Raw genomic sequence first — 19,036 nt, forward strand, 5'->3', positions numbered from 1 at the left:
CTCTCTCAAATAAATAAATAAAAATCTTAAAAAGAAAAGAAAAGAAAATTTTAGGGGCGCGTGGGTGGTTCAGTCGTTAGGCGTCTGCCTTCAGGTCAGGTCATGATCCCAGGGTCCTGGGATCGAGCCTCCACATCGGGCTCCCTGCTCCACGGGAAGCCTGCCTCTCCCTCTCCCACTCCCCCCTGCTTGTGTTCCCTCTCTTGCAGTGTCTCTCTCTGTCAAATAAATAAATAAATGAATTTTTTTTTAAAGATTTTATTTATTTGAGAGAGAGAGAGCACAAGAGGGGGGAGGGTCAGAGGAAGAAGCAGACTCCCTGCCGAGCAGGGAGCCCGATGCGGGACTCGATCCCGGGACTCCAGGATCATGACCTGAGCCGAAGGCAGTCGCTTAACCAACTGAGCCATCCAGGAGCCCCTAAATAAATAAAATCTTAAAAAAAAAAAAAGAAAAGAAAAGAAAAGAAAATCTATTTTAAAAAAAGTCTACCAAGTGCCACAAAAATGAAGAGATTTAGCAGGTTTTGTTTTAATGAATCAAAAATAGTCACTTACAGACTTATCTATGGATAGGTAGTAAGTGCTTAAATAGTGTACTCTCTTGGTAACAGTAATCAGGTTAGAGACAAAAATTTTGTTAGTCATTAATCATGTTATTACAGGCAAGTGAAAATAATATAGCTATTTTAAGAGAATCTACAAAATCAAACTTATAGCTAATTTAGATTGGCCTTTCCCCAATTAGCAAAAACAGTTTTGTTATAAATAGAACCATACTCTCTTCCCAGTAACATAATAGCATGAACTTGAACAAAACATTTGTGGGTGGACAGTCTCTTGAGGGGGGCCATGAATCCCTATGATCCCTCTGTCCTGGTATTCACACCCTGTATATCCCCTACTATTGAGTGTGGGTGGGACCCGTGATTTGTATCCAACCAACAGAATATGGCAAAGATAATGGGATTTCCATGACTACATGTACATGATTATATGATTATGTTATATAACAAGACTGTACTGCAGGTCTTGCTGGAGTCTCTCACTCTTTCTCTGCTTTAAAGAAGTGAGCTACCATGTTGTAGGCTGCCTATGCTGGGGAGACAAAGAACTGAGGTTGGCCTTCAACAGAGAGCCAACAAGAAATTGAAGCCCTCAGTCCTGCAACTAGAAGAACTGAATTCGGCCAACAAAAGCGGATAATACCTCAATTAAGCCTCAGATAAAACTGCACCTCGAGCCGACATCTTTTTTTTTTTTTTTTTTAAGATTTTATTCATTTATTCGACCGAGAGAGACACAGCGAGAGAGGGAACACAAGCAGGGGGAGTGGGAGAGGGAGAAGCAGGCCTCCCACAGAGCAGGGAGCCCGATGCGGGGCTCGATCCCAGGACCCCGGAATCATGACCTGAGCCGAAGGCAGACGCCTAACGACTGAGCCACCCAGGCGCCCCTCGAGCCGACATCTTAACCACAGCTTTATAACACCCTAAGCAGAGGACCCAGCTAACACATGCCTAGACTCCTTACCCACAGAAACTGTGGAAATAATAAATGTGTGCTATTTGGCTGCTAAGTTCATTGTATGTGGCAATTTGTTATGAGGCAACAGAAAACTAATACAGCATTTAACCTTTTTTGAGGGGCTCAGTTTCCTCAAGTAAAAATCAGTTGGACGGAATGAACTCAGGGTTCCTTCTATAATTGAAATTCTCTGATTCAAAAGCTACTCTGACTCGAAACTAATTTATATTAAATTTTTTTCTACACTGGACGTTTAAATTTCAGCTCAGCTCTGTCCAAATTATTAGAAATTCTGATTTAGTAAAGACTAGAACACACAGGGGCGCCTGGGTGGCTCAGTCGTTAAGCGTCTGCCTTGGGCTCAGGTCCAGGGATCGAGCCCCGCATCAGGCTCCCTGCTTCTCCCTCTCCCACTTCCCCTGATTGTGTTCCTGCTCTTTCTCCCTCTCTGTCAAATAAATAAATAAAATCTTAAAAAAAAAAAAAAAAAAAAGACTAGAACACACAAATACAAATGAGACATACAGATAATTGGAGCTATTGCTAATCTTACCCAAAACACAGTTATTTGTGAAATATATAAATGAAAAAATTCACATTCCTTCAGACTTTTTCCACATATAGGACTATTTATTCAAAGCTCTCAAAGTGATTTACAAAACTTGGCATACAGGCAGTGATTAGGTGTATCACTAAACCACCCTAAACTTACTACATGTTGGCTTAATTTAATGTTCAGCTAGAAAATAGTTCTTTAATGCTGAAATATTTTCAAAAGTCATGATACAGGAGGGATGATAAGGATTCCTATAGGAATGTAAGCTTCCTGAGTTTGTTTAGTGCTCTACTGCAACAAATTAGAACAGCACCTAACCAGAGAATATGTGCTCAATAAGTATCTGTCCAATAAACGAATGTGAAAGCTAATGATAATTATTCTTCTCACCTGGAACCCATCCGACAAAGAGACTGGTAAGATGAAGCAGGCATATACACAATAGCAGAATTATAACATAACATGAGAAAACTCAGGACTTCAAACCTAGAAAAAATAAAACAAAGGAAAAGGGTTACAAACAATTATTTCTACTGGAGACTATGATTTCTTTGTTGAGTAGTTATAATAAGGATGTATATAATAGTGACTTTCCCGATTTCTCAGATTGCTGTGATATCCTCCTCAATGATTTTCCTGTTTTCATTTTCTTTATTAAAGGTCACATCCCTTGCTACCATCTATATTTTCTTCATCAAAAATAAACCATTGTGCTTGAACAAATGACTCCTTATTACATTAATCCACTGTTCCCATTGACTACATGATAAAATCCAAACTCATCATGGCATAAAAGGCCTTTAAAATCCACCCTTGGGGTGCCTGGATGGTTCATTTGGCTGGGCGTCCAACTCCTGATTTTGGCTTGGGTCACTGTCTTGGGGTCCCGAGCTTGAGCCCCGTATCAGGCTCCGTGTTCAGTGGGGAATCTGCTTAAGGTTCTCTCTCCCTTGCCTCTCTTCCCTGTGCTCTCTCTAAAAATAAATAAATAAATCTTAAAAAAATAAATAAATAAAATCCATCTTCAACCTACCTCTCCAACGTTACTTCCCTCCACTGCCTACCATATACACCACACTACATCGATCTTCTTACCACTCCATGAGTATATCATAACTTTTCATAACTCCTTGCTTTTATGGAGGCTGCCCTTTCTTACTAGAACATACTTTTTCACTTGGGAAATTCCTGCTTAGGTTTCAAGTGTTGGCTCAAATTTTTAACTTAGACATAAAACCATTCTTTTTTTTTTTTTTTTTTTTTTTAAGATTTTATTTATTTATTTGACAGAGAGAGACAGCGAGAGAGGGAACACAAGCAGGGGGAGTGGGAGAGGGAGAAGCAGGCTTCCCGCCGAGCAGGGAGCCCGATGCGGGGCTCGATCCCAGGACCCTGGGATCATGACCTGAGCCGAAGGCAGACGCTTAACGACTGAGCCACCCAGGCGCCCCGACATAAAACCATTCTTAATTCTCCTGGCTCAAGGAAAGAGTTCCCTTTGTTGTGTAGCTCTAATACAGCATTTATCCCAGGGAATCATAATTCCTTGTCTTTACCGATGTTTTACCTATTTAATAATAAGTAACTTTACTCATTTAATTTATCATCTCTATCTCTAGTGTCCAGCACAGCGTCTAATACATTATAATTGCTCAAAAAATTTTTATTGAATGAATAAATGATTTTATTTAATAAGCAAGGATTTCTTTTCTTTCTTTTTTAAACCAGGGATTTTTTTCCTTAGAATTTTATTTATTTGAGAGAGAGAGAGTGCACACAAGCAGTGGGAAGGGGCAGAGGCGAGAGGAAAAAGCAGACTCCCCGCTGAGCAGGGAGCCTGACGTGGGGCTTGATCCCAGGACCCTGAGATCATGAACTGAGTCGAAGGCAGACGCTTAACCAACTGAGCCACCCAGGCACCCCTGAGTAAAGATTTCTTAAGCTATACAGTCTCTAAGGAATGTGGTTCCTTAACCTGGATGCATACTATTTAAGGGCATTCCGGAATGATGTATTCCTGTGCCTCAACCCAGACTGACCCAATTAGAATCTAGGAGGGCATGATCCAGGGAAGTTGTTCTTCTAAAAAGCTTCCCATAGGTGGTAAGGAGTAATGGAAATCTCTGTACTATTTTTGAAACATTTTTTATAAGTCTGAAATTATTTCAAAATAAAAAGTTAAAAACTGACTTGAAAGTCTGACTTGGAAGCAGTCATATCTTCAGATCCCTTCTCCTTCTCTATGCTGTAAGGTTTATTGAAGATTTTTTTTTTTAAGGATAAAAGAAATTCTACTTGAGAACCACCAAGCACAACTGTGGTTTGGAGTGAGGGTTGGAGGGAGAGATACCATACTGAAAACAGGAAAAATAAGTATTTCTTACTGGATATTGAAACCTGAAGCTCTCCTTCCCTTCTTGGCCACCAGAATGCTAGGCCACCCCACTAGTTGAAAGACCAGAAGAGTTTTTGATCACCCTAAGAGGAAAGACTTAAGAGGTATAGACTTGGGAAGTTCTTCAACTGAATGGCTCAGTGAAGTTCATAGTCAACTAGCCCTACTCACAAGGTCAGAGCTATTCATATTTTATTTCCTTTCCTTTGTCTTCCTTAGTATAAGGGGGTGGGGAGGATTATCAGACATCTGAGGAACTCCACTAATGTGAAAATGAGATCAAAATAAAGAAATACAAAAGGGGGGGGCACAATTTGGAGGAAACACAGAATATACAAAGAGAAAAAAAAACTTTAAACAGGGGCGCCTGGGTGGCTCAGTCGTTAAGCATCGGCCTTCGGCTCAGGTCATGATCCCAGGGTCCTGGGATCGAGCCCCTCATCGGGCTCCCTGCTCAGGGAGAAAAAGAAATAATCCTTTTTAAAAAGATTTTATTTATTTATTTGACAGAGAGGGACATAGCGAGAGAGGGAACACAAGCAGGGGGAGTGGGAGAGGGAGAAGCAGGCCTCCCGCTGAGCAGGGAGCCTGACGCGGGGCTTGATCCCAGGACCCTGGGACGATGACCTGAGCCGAAGGCAGATGCCTAACGACGGAGCCACTCAGACGCCCCTAAATAAATAAAATCTTAAAAAAAAACTTTAAACAAAGTAAATTATCATTAGTATTCTCAAAAATACAAGAGATGTGGTTTCTAGGGGAAAAAAACACAACCACCAGGATCTATTTAAAAAAAATACTTAGAAAATCAGAAAAGCTAGATATACAAAATATAATGGCAGAAATTAAGAACTCAAGAAAAAGACTGGTGGATGAAGCTGAGGAACTATCACAGAAAGTAAAGCAAAAGGAAAAAGATATGGCAGATGGAGAGAAAAGAGGACCACTCCAAGAGTTCCAACATCCAAATAATAAAACCACCAGAAGACAGATAGTAAAAGACAATAAAAGACAAACAAATAATAAAAGACCAGATAAAATAGAGAGGCTTAACTAATTAACAGAAACAATTCAAGAAAATTTTCCAGTCTAAAGGACATTGAGTTTCTAAATCAAAAAAGTCCACCTAGTGCTCAGCACAATGGAGGAAATAAGCCTATACCAAGAAATATCACAGTGAAATTTCAGAATACTAGTAAAAAAGAATGAGGATACAGGTACAAGAAACAGATCCACGCAGGAAAGAGACAAAAGGAATCCCAGGATAAGAGTGAAGGGAGATCCCAAGATAATAAGCGTATACCAGGTAAAGAGGGCAATACAGTCCAGGTTGGAGTAAGTCAAAAGGCTCCAGGAACCCCTTTTGTAGGAAAATAAAATTGAGAGATAACTGATATGAATGAAGACTTACAAGGAGATTTAGACAACTGATAAGAGAATTTACAGGAGTTGAGTTATAAAGCAAATAATAAACAAAGGGAAAAAAGACAATTATGAACTCCCAAGTAAATCAAAAAGGTATGCAAGAAAGGGAAAGTAATCATTTAATCACAAACCTCAGTCATATAAAGGGAGGAAGCTTCAAATGAACTGTGGTCATTCATAGTAATAACAAATTTGAAAAATGAGTTTCCCACAGTTACAACAGAGCTACATTGAGAGGACAGGAGAATGAGAGAAATGAGCTAAATCTCTATCTTTCAAAGGGATAAGTTGTTAGATAATGCCCAAGACTGAAAAATTAAGAAGCAGCAAGTTCCTCAAAGATGTGGATGTAAACATTAAAAGAGTCAGTTAAAACCTTGGCACCACTGGCATTCTGGGCTAGATAAGTGTGGGGGATTTGGCCCAGCATTGCAGGATGAGCAGCATCACTGATCTCTACACACGAGATGCCTATAGCAGCCCTCCCTCCCACACCTAGTTGGGACAATCAAACAAATCTCCAGATATTGCCGAATGTTTGCTGAAGGTAGAAATGCCCTGGTTGAGAACCACTGGTTACAAGTTGTTATAATATGTGGGAAAGGAAAAATGGTAGGGGGGAGGGGAAAAGCTGGAGACTGCAGTTTTTCTTAATAAACTGTATAGAACGAATGCATGTTTAAATTTGAAAATATATATCTGCATGTGCATATGTGAGTGTATTCCTGATATAGTTGACAAAAACTATGTTTTGCTGTGCAAAAACAAAACAGGAGCACAGTGAAATACCACATTTCACAATCAGTATGATGGCTATACTCAAAAAGATGGATGCTTCTTGTGGGAATGTATAATGGTACACTTACTCTAGAAAACATTATGATAGTTCCTCAGAAAGTTAAGCATTGAATTCTCGTATGACCTAACTATACTGGAATATTATTCAGTCATACAAAAGAAGTACTGTTACACATTACCACATAAATGAATCCTGAAAATGTGCTAAGAAGTCAGACACAGAAGGCCACATATTGTATAATTCCATTTACATGAAAAGTCTAGAACAGACAGAATTCTACAGATAGAAAAGTGAGATACATGGTGCCCTGGGGCTGGAAAGAAGGAAAGGGGAGTTTCTTTGTGGTGTGACAAAAATGTCCTGGAATTAAATAGTGGTAGTGCACAACCTTATAAATATACTAGAAATCACTGAATTGTACACTATAAGTTATGGGGTGTATTTTATGGTATATGAATTATACCTCAATTAAAAGTAATTTTGGGGCACCTGGGTGGCTGTCAGTTAAGCATCTGCCTTTGGCTCAGGTCATGATCCCAGGATCCTGGGATTGAGTCCCGCATTGGGCTACATGTTCAGCAGGGAGCCTGCTTCTCCCTCTGCCCCTCCCCCCCCCTCGTGAGCACACACGTTCTCTCACTCTCGCAAAAATAAATAAAATCTTTTAAAAAGTAATAAAAATTTTAAAAGTCAATAATTAACTGAAAATGTGCAAGGTGTAAAACACAGTGCAGTTTTCTTAATATTTTAAAAACTCAGCAGGAAGCCTGCTTCTCCCTCTCCCATGCCCCCTGCTTGTGTTCTTGCTCTCGCTATCTCTCTCTGTCAAATAAATAAAATCTTAAAAAAACAAACAAAAACTCTTGGAAATCACTAGGAAAAAATATACATTTCAATATGAAAAATGGATACAGGACATGAATATACATTTCACAGGTCAGGAAAAATAACTAGTGAATTAATGTACTAAAAGTGTTCATGCCTAGTCGTAGTTAAGGAAATGTCAAGTAAAACAATGTAACATCAATTTTTAATGATCAGATTGGCAAAGATTAAAAAATTTGAAAATACCGAATATTGGGGATTAGTATAAGGAAATAGGCCGTCTCAAACTACTGGTAGGAGATTCAGTTCGTGCAGATGTTCAGGGGAGGGTAATTTGGAAATACGTACTCAAAGTGAAAAAGGAGATACTCTTTAGCTTAGCAATTTCATTGCTAGGAATTTATCTTACGGATTAACTTTGGTGCTCCCATGCAAACATATATACAAAAAAAGTAAAACAAACTGAGTTCCTTGCAATATTGTTTATATTAGCAAAAAAGTGAAACAATCTAAATTTTAGTTGATCTAAAGACTGGCTAAGGATCTAAAGATCTTTAAGACTGGCTAAAAACTGATGGTACATACATAGAATGAAATACTAAGTAGTCATTTAAAAAGAATGTGGAGACCTCTATATGCTGTTAGAGAAGTAAGTCTAAGATTTATTCTTAAAAGAGAAAAAGTTACAGAATCCAGCGTGCATGGGCCTGCATATGTTTAAGATCGAATATATGCTTTTGCATGCATTAAAATTTTCTGAAAAGACACACAACAAAATGGCTAACAGTGTAACTACTGAGAGTGGAAACGGTGGTTAGAGGAAAGAGGACACATACTTTTCTCTTTGTACTCCCATCTATTTTCATCTATTTATATTCTGTTCTATTTAAAATTTACCACAAGTATATAATGTTCTACATTTAAAAATTAAAATTAGAAAACAAAAAGGAACCAGGTAACCAGATGATTTTTATGTGGTCTGCAGACTGTAGTATGAGCCACTCTTTTTTTTTTAAATATTTATTTGAGAGAGAGCGTGTGAGTGGGGGGGAGGAGCAGAGGGAGAGGAAGACAGAGAATCCTCAAGCAGACTCCCTGCTGAGCGCAGAGCCCAATGCAGGGCTCAATCCCAGGACCCTGAGATCATGACCTGGGCCAAAATCAATATTCAGATGCCCAACCAACTGAGCCACCCAGGCACTCCCATGAACCACTTTTTTTTTTTAAAGATTTATTGATTTGAGAGACAGAGAGCACAAGCAGGGGAGGGGGGGATTGGAGAAGGGAGGGGCAGAGGGGGGAGAGAGAGAGAGAGAGAGAGCACAAGCAGAGGGAGCGGTAGGCAGAGGAAGAAGCAGACACCCCGCTGAGCAGGGAGCTCTACGTGGGGCTCGATCCCAGGACCCTGAGATCACAACCTGAGCCGAAGGCAGATGCTTAACTGACTGGGTCACCCAAGTGCCCCTCTTTCAATGTGAATTTTATATTGTGAAATGATTTAAGTAAACCAATGTAACTATATACAAAAAAAAATTAAACTGTTACTTTAAGTTGGGATAAGGCCTTCTCTGAGTGTTATATAGCACCCTGCTGGCTAATAGAGGATAATCACTAAAGCTGAATTCCAAAACAATGTGTTAGAATGCAAGGAAAGCCAATGCATTTTCTATCACATGTGTAATACTGGAAAGACCCATAAAAAGAACCAGAATTCCAGACTAAAGCACGATCAAAAGTCAATGACCATGGAAATTTGCTTGATTCTATATTCCTTCCATAACTCTAATATTATAACCAACAAGATAAGAGTACTATTTTACTACAAACATTATGCAATAATAATAGTATCACTAACATTTACTATATACCAGGCACTGTGCTAAGCATGTTTCAGATGTCGCCTCATTTATTCCTCACAACAACCATGTATGTTAATATGTGGTAAGGAATTTGGCCTTGCCCAAAGAGATCTCGGTCTGGCCTTTGCCCTCAGCTTCTGGGAAGTAACCCATATCATAGCTGACAGCTTTGTTTCAGGTGGGGGCTGGTAACACAGAAACATAAAATAATCCTGAAATTTGAAATACCCGTAACATCTTGGGTGATATAAGAAAAACACAGGCAGTGCCAGAAGAATTCCATAATAAAATGGAAACGGTATGTGCAGAAAAGTGCTACCAGGGAATGCAAAGAGGTGCTCAGAATACTCATCAACAGGGAGCCTCTTTTTTCCCTAGGGTGAACTCTGGCACTACCCGACAAGCTGCTAGATTCTACTGTCACCTAGACACAGAGTGATAGTCACTCACGGACCAACAAAGAGCTGTCTGATTTATGGATGGCAGTTCTAAAATGAATGGACTATATCTTGTTTGGAAGGCTGCCACTCCGATTGAAGAAGGTTAAAAACAAATCAGGTTGGTAGGTGGACTTAACTGTATTCTGTTTACCACAATGAGTTTTTACCAGCTCATAGGTAGTGGCCAAGGGCCTCCACATATGGTCCTGCAGGAGCGCAAGGGAAAACTGGCCTATTAAAGGGATGCCTGCAAGGGGAATAACCCTATGGAAATCACCATGGGAATTGAGGAGTGCATTAAAGTAGGATTATGCCTATACCTATCAGGGGAATCAGAAGGCAACTGGTATCAATGAGTAGACATCCCAATGTGCTTGAAGTGACCATCTGTGTCCACGAAATGAGTGGACATGGCGGTACTGCAGCAATGCAGAGATGGGCTGAATTTAGACATATTCTTTTTACACCCTGAGGTAAAAACTGCTGGTAAGAACTGTTGTTTGCCAACAAGAGAGACAAAGATTGCAGATGGCTATGGCGCGGATTACCCTGGGGTAACGCCCTATACAGCTGACAGCTGGACTGATGCCAGTAGACCCTGGAGGATACAAATGGGTCCTGACAGGAACAGACACTCTGCACTAAACTTTGCTTATCTGATGGTAGGTCAAATGTTCAGAGTACTATAAAAGGACCAGAAGATATTGCACCAATTGGACTGCTGAGTCACATGTTTTTCAGAGCAAGGAACACACTTTACAGCCCATAAGGCCTAACAATGTGTAAAGAGATATCCTAAGCATAATGGTTTGACAGATACGTGGAACAAGCAACTGAAACATCTCTCATCTAAAATGGGACAGGGAAAAGGGGGTGGGAATGAAGCACGAAGGGCAGGTTTACATAGGACAGTCACCACTAGACAGATTTCTCTGCTTTTCTGGGGATGTGGGAAGAGGTGGATAGACAATGTTGGTAAGACTACGCAATTCTTTCTAACATAATGGTATAACTATACTTCTTCTTTCTTCCCCACAATTCAACTTTTCTTTTCCTATCTAAAGCACTGGTCTTGGGGCGCCTGGTGGCTCAGTCAGTTAAGCGGCTGCCTTCAGCTTGGGTCATGATTTCAGGGTCCTGGGATCGAGCCCCGCATCAGCTCCCTGCTCAGCAGGGAGCCTGCTTCTCCCTCTGCCTGCTACTCCATACCCCCCCAACTTGTGCTCTCTCTCTCTCAAATAAATAATTAAAAAAAAAAATAATAATAAAGCACTGGTCTAGGACCAGGGCTGTAACTGCAGTTGCCAGAAGCAGAGGATTTCTAAGCAAGAAATTGTAACTATATCTTTAATTCCCAAGAGCTGATGGGATGAGTGGTACCTTCATTCCATCTGGCAAAACTGGGGTTGATACTGAGTGCAGATGTATCACCTAGTGGTCCAGAGCTCACTAGTTCTTGGGGCGCCTAGATGGCTCAGTCGGTTAAGCATCTGCCTTCGGCTCAGGTCATGATCTCGGAGTCATGGGATCAAGCCCCGCATCAGGTTCCCTGCTCAGCGGGGAGTCTGCTTGTCCCTCTGCCCATCCCCCTGTTCATACTCTCTATCTCTTAAATAAATAAAAATAAAAATTTTTTTTTAAGTTTTTTTATTTATTTGAGAGGGAGAGAGAGAGGAAACAAAACCACAGAGCAGGGGGAGGGAGAAGCAGACTCCCCGCTGAGCAGGGAGCCTGATGTGGGGCTTGATCCCAGGACTCCGAGATCATGACCTGAGCCGAAGGCAGATGCTTAACCGACTGAGCTACCCGGGCACCCCTACATCAGATTCTTAAAAGGGTGAAACCATTTGTTGGTGAGACCACTCCTGCTTTTAAACCTGATAAAGTCAAAAAGAAGCCTGCAAACCTGAATGACATTGTTCTAGGAGACATTCTGGTAATATGAGATGATAATGAACTGCAATAATAGTTAATGACTGACTAAGACTCTATTAATATGCCAGTATCTTTGACTTATTTTTCAGGTCACACCTACTGGCATTCTGTGTTTTGCTATAACACTGGCATGGTTGTTATTAAGGTTATAATACTCATATTGATGTACTGGTAAATTGAGTTAAAGTCTCCTTAGGATGAATGCTAAGAAAATGACCAGCTTGAGGGAAAAACTGGACCTAGCTAACCATCAGCTAATTTCTATGATCAGTATTCCTGCTCAAGTTTATCATAAGGTACAAACAGTAGTAGATGACGGGGGTAGGGTGGGGTGGAAAATAATAAAAAATGGTACAAAAATTCGAAAATGTATATAGTGGCTACATTGTAGAACAAATTAATTGTTTCTTCAAATCTATTCCTAACTTACAATGGCTCTTCAAATGTTGGGCATATTCATAATGATCATATTGATGTCTGCGTCAGTCATATAAATGCTATACTAAAAGTAGATGCCCAGGTAAACATGATTGTTTTTGTTTAAAAGAGCCAGGGGCGCCTGGGTGGCTCAGCCGTTAAGCGTCTGCCTTCGGCTCAGGTCATGATCTCAGGGTCCTGGGATCGAGCCCCACATCGGGCTCCCTGCTCAGTGGGAAGCCTGCTTCTCCCTCTCCCACTCCCCCTGCTTGTGTTCCCTCTCTCGCTGTGTCTCTCTCTGTCAAATAAATAAATAAAATCTTAAAAAAAAAAAAAAAAAAAAAATTTTAAAAGAGCCTAGGCCTGGGGCGCCTGGGTGGTTCAATCGTTAAGCGTCTGCCTTTGGCTCAGGTCGTGATCCCAGGGTCCTGGGATCAAGCCCCACATCGGGCTCCCTGCTCAGCGGGAAGCCTGCTTCTCCCTCTCCCGCTCCCCCTGTTTGTGTCCCCTCTCTCGCTGTGTCTCTCTCTGTCAAATAAATAAAATCTTAAAAAAAATTAAAAAATGAAAGAGCCTAGGCCAAAGGCCAGGGCATGGTCTGTGTAGTAAAGAATTTGGCCTTGCCCAAAGAAGTCTGGCCCTTGCTCCCCTGCGAGGAAGTAACCTATGTTATACCTGACATAAGTGTCTTTGTTTAGGATGGGGGCTAGCCATACTAGAAACAGCCACCATGGGGTGCCTGGGTGACTCAGTCAGTTGAGTGGCTGAGTGGCCAGCTCTTGATTTTGGCTCAGGTCATGATCTCAGGGTCCTGGAATTGAGCCCAGTGCTCAGCAGAGGAGTCTGCTTGAGGATTCTCTCTCTCTCCTTCCGCCCCTCCCCCTGCTAGTGCTCGCTCGCTCACTCTAAAATAAACAAATCTTTGAAAGAAAGAACAACCAACCAACCACATATCATGTGATTTAGGGTGGGGCTTTGGGTCACACAGCCTCAACCAACTGGGAGGCTGAGATCAACCTTGTGAGCAACCAATCTAACCAGTCATACTTATAAAAATGGAGCCCAGTGAAAAATCTGGACACTGAACCTGACTCTATGCATACTGTTACACATTAATGCTCGGAGGGTAATGCATCCTGACTCCATGGGTGAGGACAACAGAAGCTTTGCATTTGGAACCCTCCAGATTCTATCCTATGCATCTCTCCCTTTGGCTGACTTTAATCTGTATTAAACCTTCCTTGTAATAAACCTTAACTCTGAATATAACAGCTTTCATTCAGTGAGTTCTGAGTCCTTCTAGTGAGTTATCAAACCTAAGAGTGGTTATAGGAACCCTCCAAACTTGCAGTTGGTGTCAGAAGTGAGGGCAGTCCTGGGGACCATGCATTCAAACTTTGTAGTTTATCTAACTTCAGGAAGGTAAGTACTCTCATTAACCCATTCTGCAATAAAGAAAGCAAAGTGAAGAGAGTAGATAAACTGCCGGAGAGGGCAAGCTTCTAAGCTGTAGTGCTAGAACACAAACCTTAGCTTGGATGACTTTATGCCCACACTTTTAGTTTTTACATTACTTTATACGAGATGACCATTCACAGTACCATGCATTGGATGGATAGGTATTTAACCACTATAATGTATTTCACTAGTATGAGATCTTAAACCTTTTGCCTCTTCTCTCATCAAACTTGAACCAAAGTAATTATAGTTAACTATTAAGCACAAATTAATAATTATTACTATCTACAGTTTTGACCATTACCGGTTTTGTGCAGTGAATGTTTCCCTTTGAGGATGAAGATCACTATAAACAACCCTGATGAGATCATGCTGACACAGTGCCCCTTCTGTCAAAGCCATGGATCCAATTGTTGAGGGCTACAAAAAAAGATGAAGTATCTTTTAGAGACACAGTATCTCTAAAATGAAGTAAAAATCTGTATCATGTAAGGATATTTAATTTTGTTTTAACATTAAGGCCATTTCTTCTCATTCAAAACCCTTTGCATTTTTCAATTACATACATTCCATACCTCTTTTTGGAAATTATATTTAATATATAAAACTAAAAATATACTGCTTTATTTTTTGAAAGATTATAGAATGAATCTATATTTAGGACACAAAATAAGAAAAGTTGCTGGAAAGACTAAAGGTTACAAATACACCACTTTCATTATTTTTTATTTTTTTCAAATACATCAATTTTAATTTGTTTGTACCCCAGAGCACACAGCAGTTTTGAGACTGTGCATTTAAATTTTGCAGTTTGTCTAACTTCAGGTAGGTGGATACTCTCATAAACCCCATTTTATAATGAAAAAGAAAGGTGCATGGGTTAAATGGGTGATGGGGATTAAGGAGTACACTTGTCATGATGAGCACGGGATGGAGTATGGAATTGTTGAGTCACTATATTGTATATCTCAAACTAATAACACTGTATGTTAACTAACTGGAATTAAAATAAAAACTTAAAAGAAAAAAGAAAGGTACAGAGAGTTATGTAACACAAACAACAATGAAGATTATGATCAAATGTTTAATAGTGACATAATTAATTTCATGTTTCTGAAGTTAGAAGCATCCATTCATAAGTGCTCCACTAGCCTCCATTTTATTACATAACATGATACACAGAACTTAATTAAAATCTATTACTCAGAAATATTCTATGCTAAAACGAGCCCATTCTATTGCAGGTATTCGATTTCCAGTATAAAACGAAGTCCCAGGGGAATTAATTAAGAAAATAAATAGCTGCATGGAGCTATGAGACAACTGGATACTGTCTGTTGATAAGAAAATGGAAAATAATTTTTGGCCTACTGGCAAGTTTCTTTAAAGGCTTTCCTTACACTTTATACACTAAAGGTCACTATAGACCAGAAGCTTGATTCATAACATACATCCTTAAATATAAACATCAGTGTTCTCACATTCTTCAACCAAATAAATACAAGCAAAACTCAGAAGCATAATATTAACGAATAGCTACAATGCATGAATTACAGACTCCTTTAAATAGAAATAATTTTAGTGTTAGAATCCTTCTAAGTAGACATTTTCCTAAAAAATAATAAAAAATTAATCTAACACAAATTTCCAATTATGGGATACTTTAAAAAAATGAAAGAATATTTTTATGAATTCATAAAAGACTAATAAAAAAAGTGAAAATGATAGTGGTGGAGGAATAAGAAAGAAAGAAACAAGAACTAGAGGAAAATTTTCCATTAATTACTTTCTGCCTCTCTTGATAAGAGCTTAGCTTTACATCACTAGTTACAATCACCTACTTTTAAGAAGCAAATCAATAAAGATGTGTTAGGAACATTTATCTCGGATAAGAAATTAACTTTCATCTCTTACTCAATATAATTTTAAATAATTCTACCTTTCTAATCTTACTTACCTCATGGTATATTGAGGGCTTGGATAAGGAAGGGATAGTAAAAGATAGAACTTTATTGTTTCCATCTTTATCAGCAATTTCCTATAGTTAAAAAAAATAATATACAAAGATAAATAATCACAGGACTATACTGTAAGAAATAATTTCTTAATTTACCAAATATATCACTGGCAACTGAGGAAAATTTTTAGAAATAGTAATATATAAAGAATAGGGATGCCTGTGTGGCTCAGTTGGTTAAGCATTTGCCTTTGGCTCCCTCTCCCATTGCCCCTCCCCCCGTCCTCTCTCTCTCAAATAAATAAATAAAATCTTAAAAAAAAAAGACCCTCATTTGAGAGGTGCCCCCCCAAAAGAAAGATGCATCCTTTTCTCTGAAGACTGAGAAACTTTAAGAGGAATCCAAACAAACAGGCCTTATTAAGTTTCTCCCAATTTTACCCTTAGCTCATTCCCTTTAAGTCCTATCATATTTTCCCACAACTTTCCACTCTTCATCAAACCTAGTATAAAAATACTCAGGCTTGGGGGCCCTGGGTGGCTCAGTCGGCTAAGCGTCTGCCTTCAGCTCAGCTCATGATCCCACAGTCCTGGGATCGAGCCCCGCATCGGGCTCCCTGCTCAGCGGGGAGCCTGCTTCTCCCTCTCCCACTCGCCCTGTTCGTGCTCTGTCTCTCTGACAAGTAAATAAAATCTTAAAAAAAAAAAAAAGAGTATTACTACCCTAGTGTATCTTTTCTAACCAAATTTACACAGTTCAGTAGTTGAGTTACCCTTTGAGAGATATGGAACACAATACTATAGCTAAATCGAATGCAATGTGACAGCAAAGACACGAAGCAGGCACACAAATCAATTTTCATGTTAAATATACAGACAGGACAGGGAGATTACAATTGATTAGATCTGAGTCAAAACAGATATGTTTTAGCCAAGAAATACACTTATTTAATTAAATAAGAAAAACACAACATTTTAACACAGAATGAATCTTGACTAAAAGAAACTGTCACAATTATTTAGCAAAAGACTAATGACCTGAATTAAGTTACACATTAACATAATGAATATTAGTCCATGTGATTAAGTTCATATTTAGGTAATTTCTACTGAACTGCAAGAAAATTCTTGTGTTTTCTTTTAAAAGCATTTTATCTGGGACGCCTGGGTGGCTTAGTCAGTTAAGCATCTGCCTTTGGCTCAAGTCACAATCCCAGGGTCCTGGGATCAAGTCCAGTATCAGGCTCCTTGATCAGTGGGGAGCCTGCTTCTCCCTCTGCCTGCTGCTCTCCCTTCTCTCTCTCTCTGACAAATAAAAAAAAAAAAAGGCATTTTATCGTTCAATGAAAAGGACAATGGTGTCCTTCATTTCTATAGTCTCTGGCACTTCCAGTGTTCCATAGGTATCAATAAAAATCTGCCTATAGACACTAGCAAATAGAGGGATGAAATGCTCCTCTGGCATCACTCCTTTTCTCCACTGCCTCATTTTAGTCTGCTTCCTTTACAACTCATATTAGTATACATAACTAGCATAAAACCCAGACAGAGAAGGCTGCCCCCCCTCAGTAGACCTAGCAAGAAGGTCAGAGAGAGACTGAGTAGTTATACAGTACAAAAGGAAGAAACAACAATAAAAACAACTATTGTCAACAAAACACAAACCCAAAAGAACTTCCCTGTAGGGCTCATTTCTGAGTTTAATATGTCACAGGAGAGTACCAATTATATGTGAACAATGGCCGTACCCCTAATTTTGGCAGGAAAATGGGTTTAAAAATTCCTTATGGAGGTCATTTTACTACTTTATAGTTAAACTAGATACTACCACATTTGGGCCATTATTTGTCAGAGAAAGTCTACAGTAAGATGAATGAACCTAATTTAAGTTATAGGCAATAAAACTTTAATTTTTATCCCTAAATTTCAAATTAAACCAAATAACTTTTATTTATATTTGTGTGTATCCCTGAAGAAGGACGTTCTGCAATTTGTTTAAGCTGAGGGCAATATAAAACTTCCCCTGGGGCTATGTGAAGCAAGGGAGAAGTTCTGGAGGGGGTGGGGGGGGAGAGAGAAAAAAATACATGAAAGAAACCCAGTGCAGTAAGAAAAATTGAGAGCCACAGAGAAGAGAGAACACAGAAAGGGAATTAGAAGAAAGAAGTCTGAGGTCACATTTCTGACATATAACTGAGCACTTACCTTATAGTAACTATTTCTGAGATGCTAAAAGATAATTAAACCATAGCACCAACAAGCACTGTCAAGAACTTGTCAGTATTCTGCTATAAAAGTATTTTGCTTCATTTGTCCCACTACTGAATTTTATTAAACAAATTAAAAGACAGCTTAATTTTCAACTTAATCTAAAACATTAATTCAATTATTAAATCAACATCTATTAAGTGCCTGTGCTAAATACTAGAGGAGAGAGTAATATATGAAACAAATTTCCTGCTTTATTTATTTTAAAGATCTTATTTATTTATTTGACAGACACACACACACACACACACCGAACACAAGCAGGGGGAGTGGGAGAGGGAGAAGCAGGCCTCCCACTGAGCAGGGAGCCCGACAGGGCTGGACCCCAGGACCTCGGGATCATGACCCAAGTTGAAGGCAGACGCTTAACAACCGAGCCACCCAGGCACACCTAAATTTCCTGCTTTAAAAGAAAAAACAATCAGGCAAGTTAGCAACACAATTTTATACCTAGACCAGTTTTCATGTAAAAAAAACCTCACCCTTAATTTTGATACTCCTACTACTGCTAAAGACATTTATTAAACACCTCAGGCAACATGCAGATTCTCCTAACTGTTTTTAATTCTACTAACAATGTTTTATTTCTCTTTTACAGATGAGGCAACTGAAGTCGATATATTAAGTAGTGTGCCCAAATTTAAAGCAGCCAATAAATGCCAAGGCCTGGTTTTTTTTGTTTTTTTTTTTTTAAGATTTTATTTATTTGACAGAGAGAGACATAGTGAGAGAAGGAACACAAGCAGGGGAGTGGGAGAGGGAGAAGCAGGCTTCCCGCCGAGCGGGGAGCCCGATGCGGGGCTCGATCCCAGGACCCTGGGATCATGACCTGAGCCGAAGGCAGACCCTTAACGACTGAGCCACCCAGGCGCCCCCCAAGGCCTGGTTTTAAACAAAATACAAGTGATTCCAAAGGCCATACTGCTTCCTTCAGATATATGTTCCAATGATAGAAATGTTTTCTAATGACTTTTTAAGGGATAATACTTGGAGGACTGAGCAGTGGTACAGAAGAATATCTATTTATACTGAGACTCAATGTTTTGTGAGGTACTTTATTACCTCTCAACTATTAAAATTAATTTTATTATGTGGTGTGCTTGTTTACCATGAGTACTGAATACAGAGAACATAAGAATTCAAAGAGCAGGAATTTCAATACCAATGTTCTAACTG

General features: G+C 39.4%; 1 protein-coding gene across 9 annotated transcripts in view; it reads right to left on the reverse strand.

Annotated features, from left to right (window-relative positions):
• The window catches only part of HYCC2 (hyccin PI4KA lipid kinase complex subunit 2), an 85,417-nt gene that overhangs the window by 20,899 nt on the left and 45,482 nt on the right, over nt 1-19,036 (reverse strand). For all 9 annotated transcript variants that reach the window (XM_036098553.2, XM_036098556.2, XM_036098547.2 and 6 more), the window contains 3 exons: nt 15,593-15,673; nt 13,940-14,055; nt 2,473-2,568 (listed from right to left, as the gene is read on the reverse strand). In XM_036098553.2, the coding sequence (XP_035954446.1) occupies nt 2,473-2,568; nt 13,940-14,055; nt 15,593-15,673 (293 nt within the window). The remainder of the gene's footprint in view (nt 1-2,472; nt 2,569-13,939; nt 14,056-15,592; nt 15,674-19,036) is intronic.

The sequence above is a fragment of the Halichoerus grypus genome, chromosome 4 (assembly GCF_964656455.1).
Source record: "Halichoerus grypus chromosome 4, mHalGry1.hap1.1, whole genome shotgun sequence".
Lineage (NCBI taxonomy): Eukaryota > Metazoa > Chordata > Mammalia > Carnivora > Phocidae > Halichoerus > Halichoerus grypus.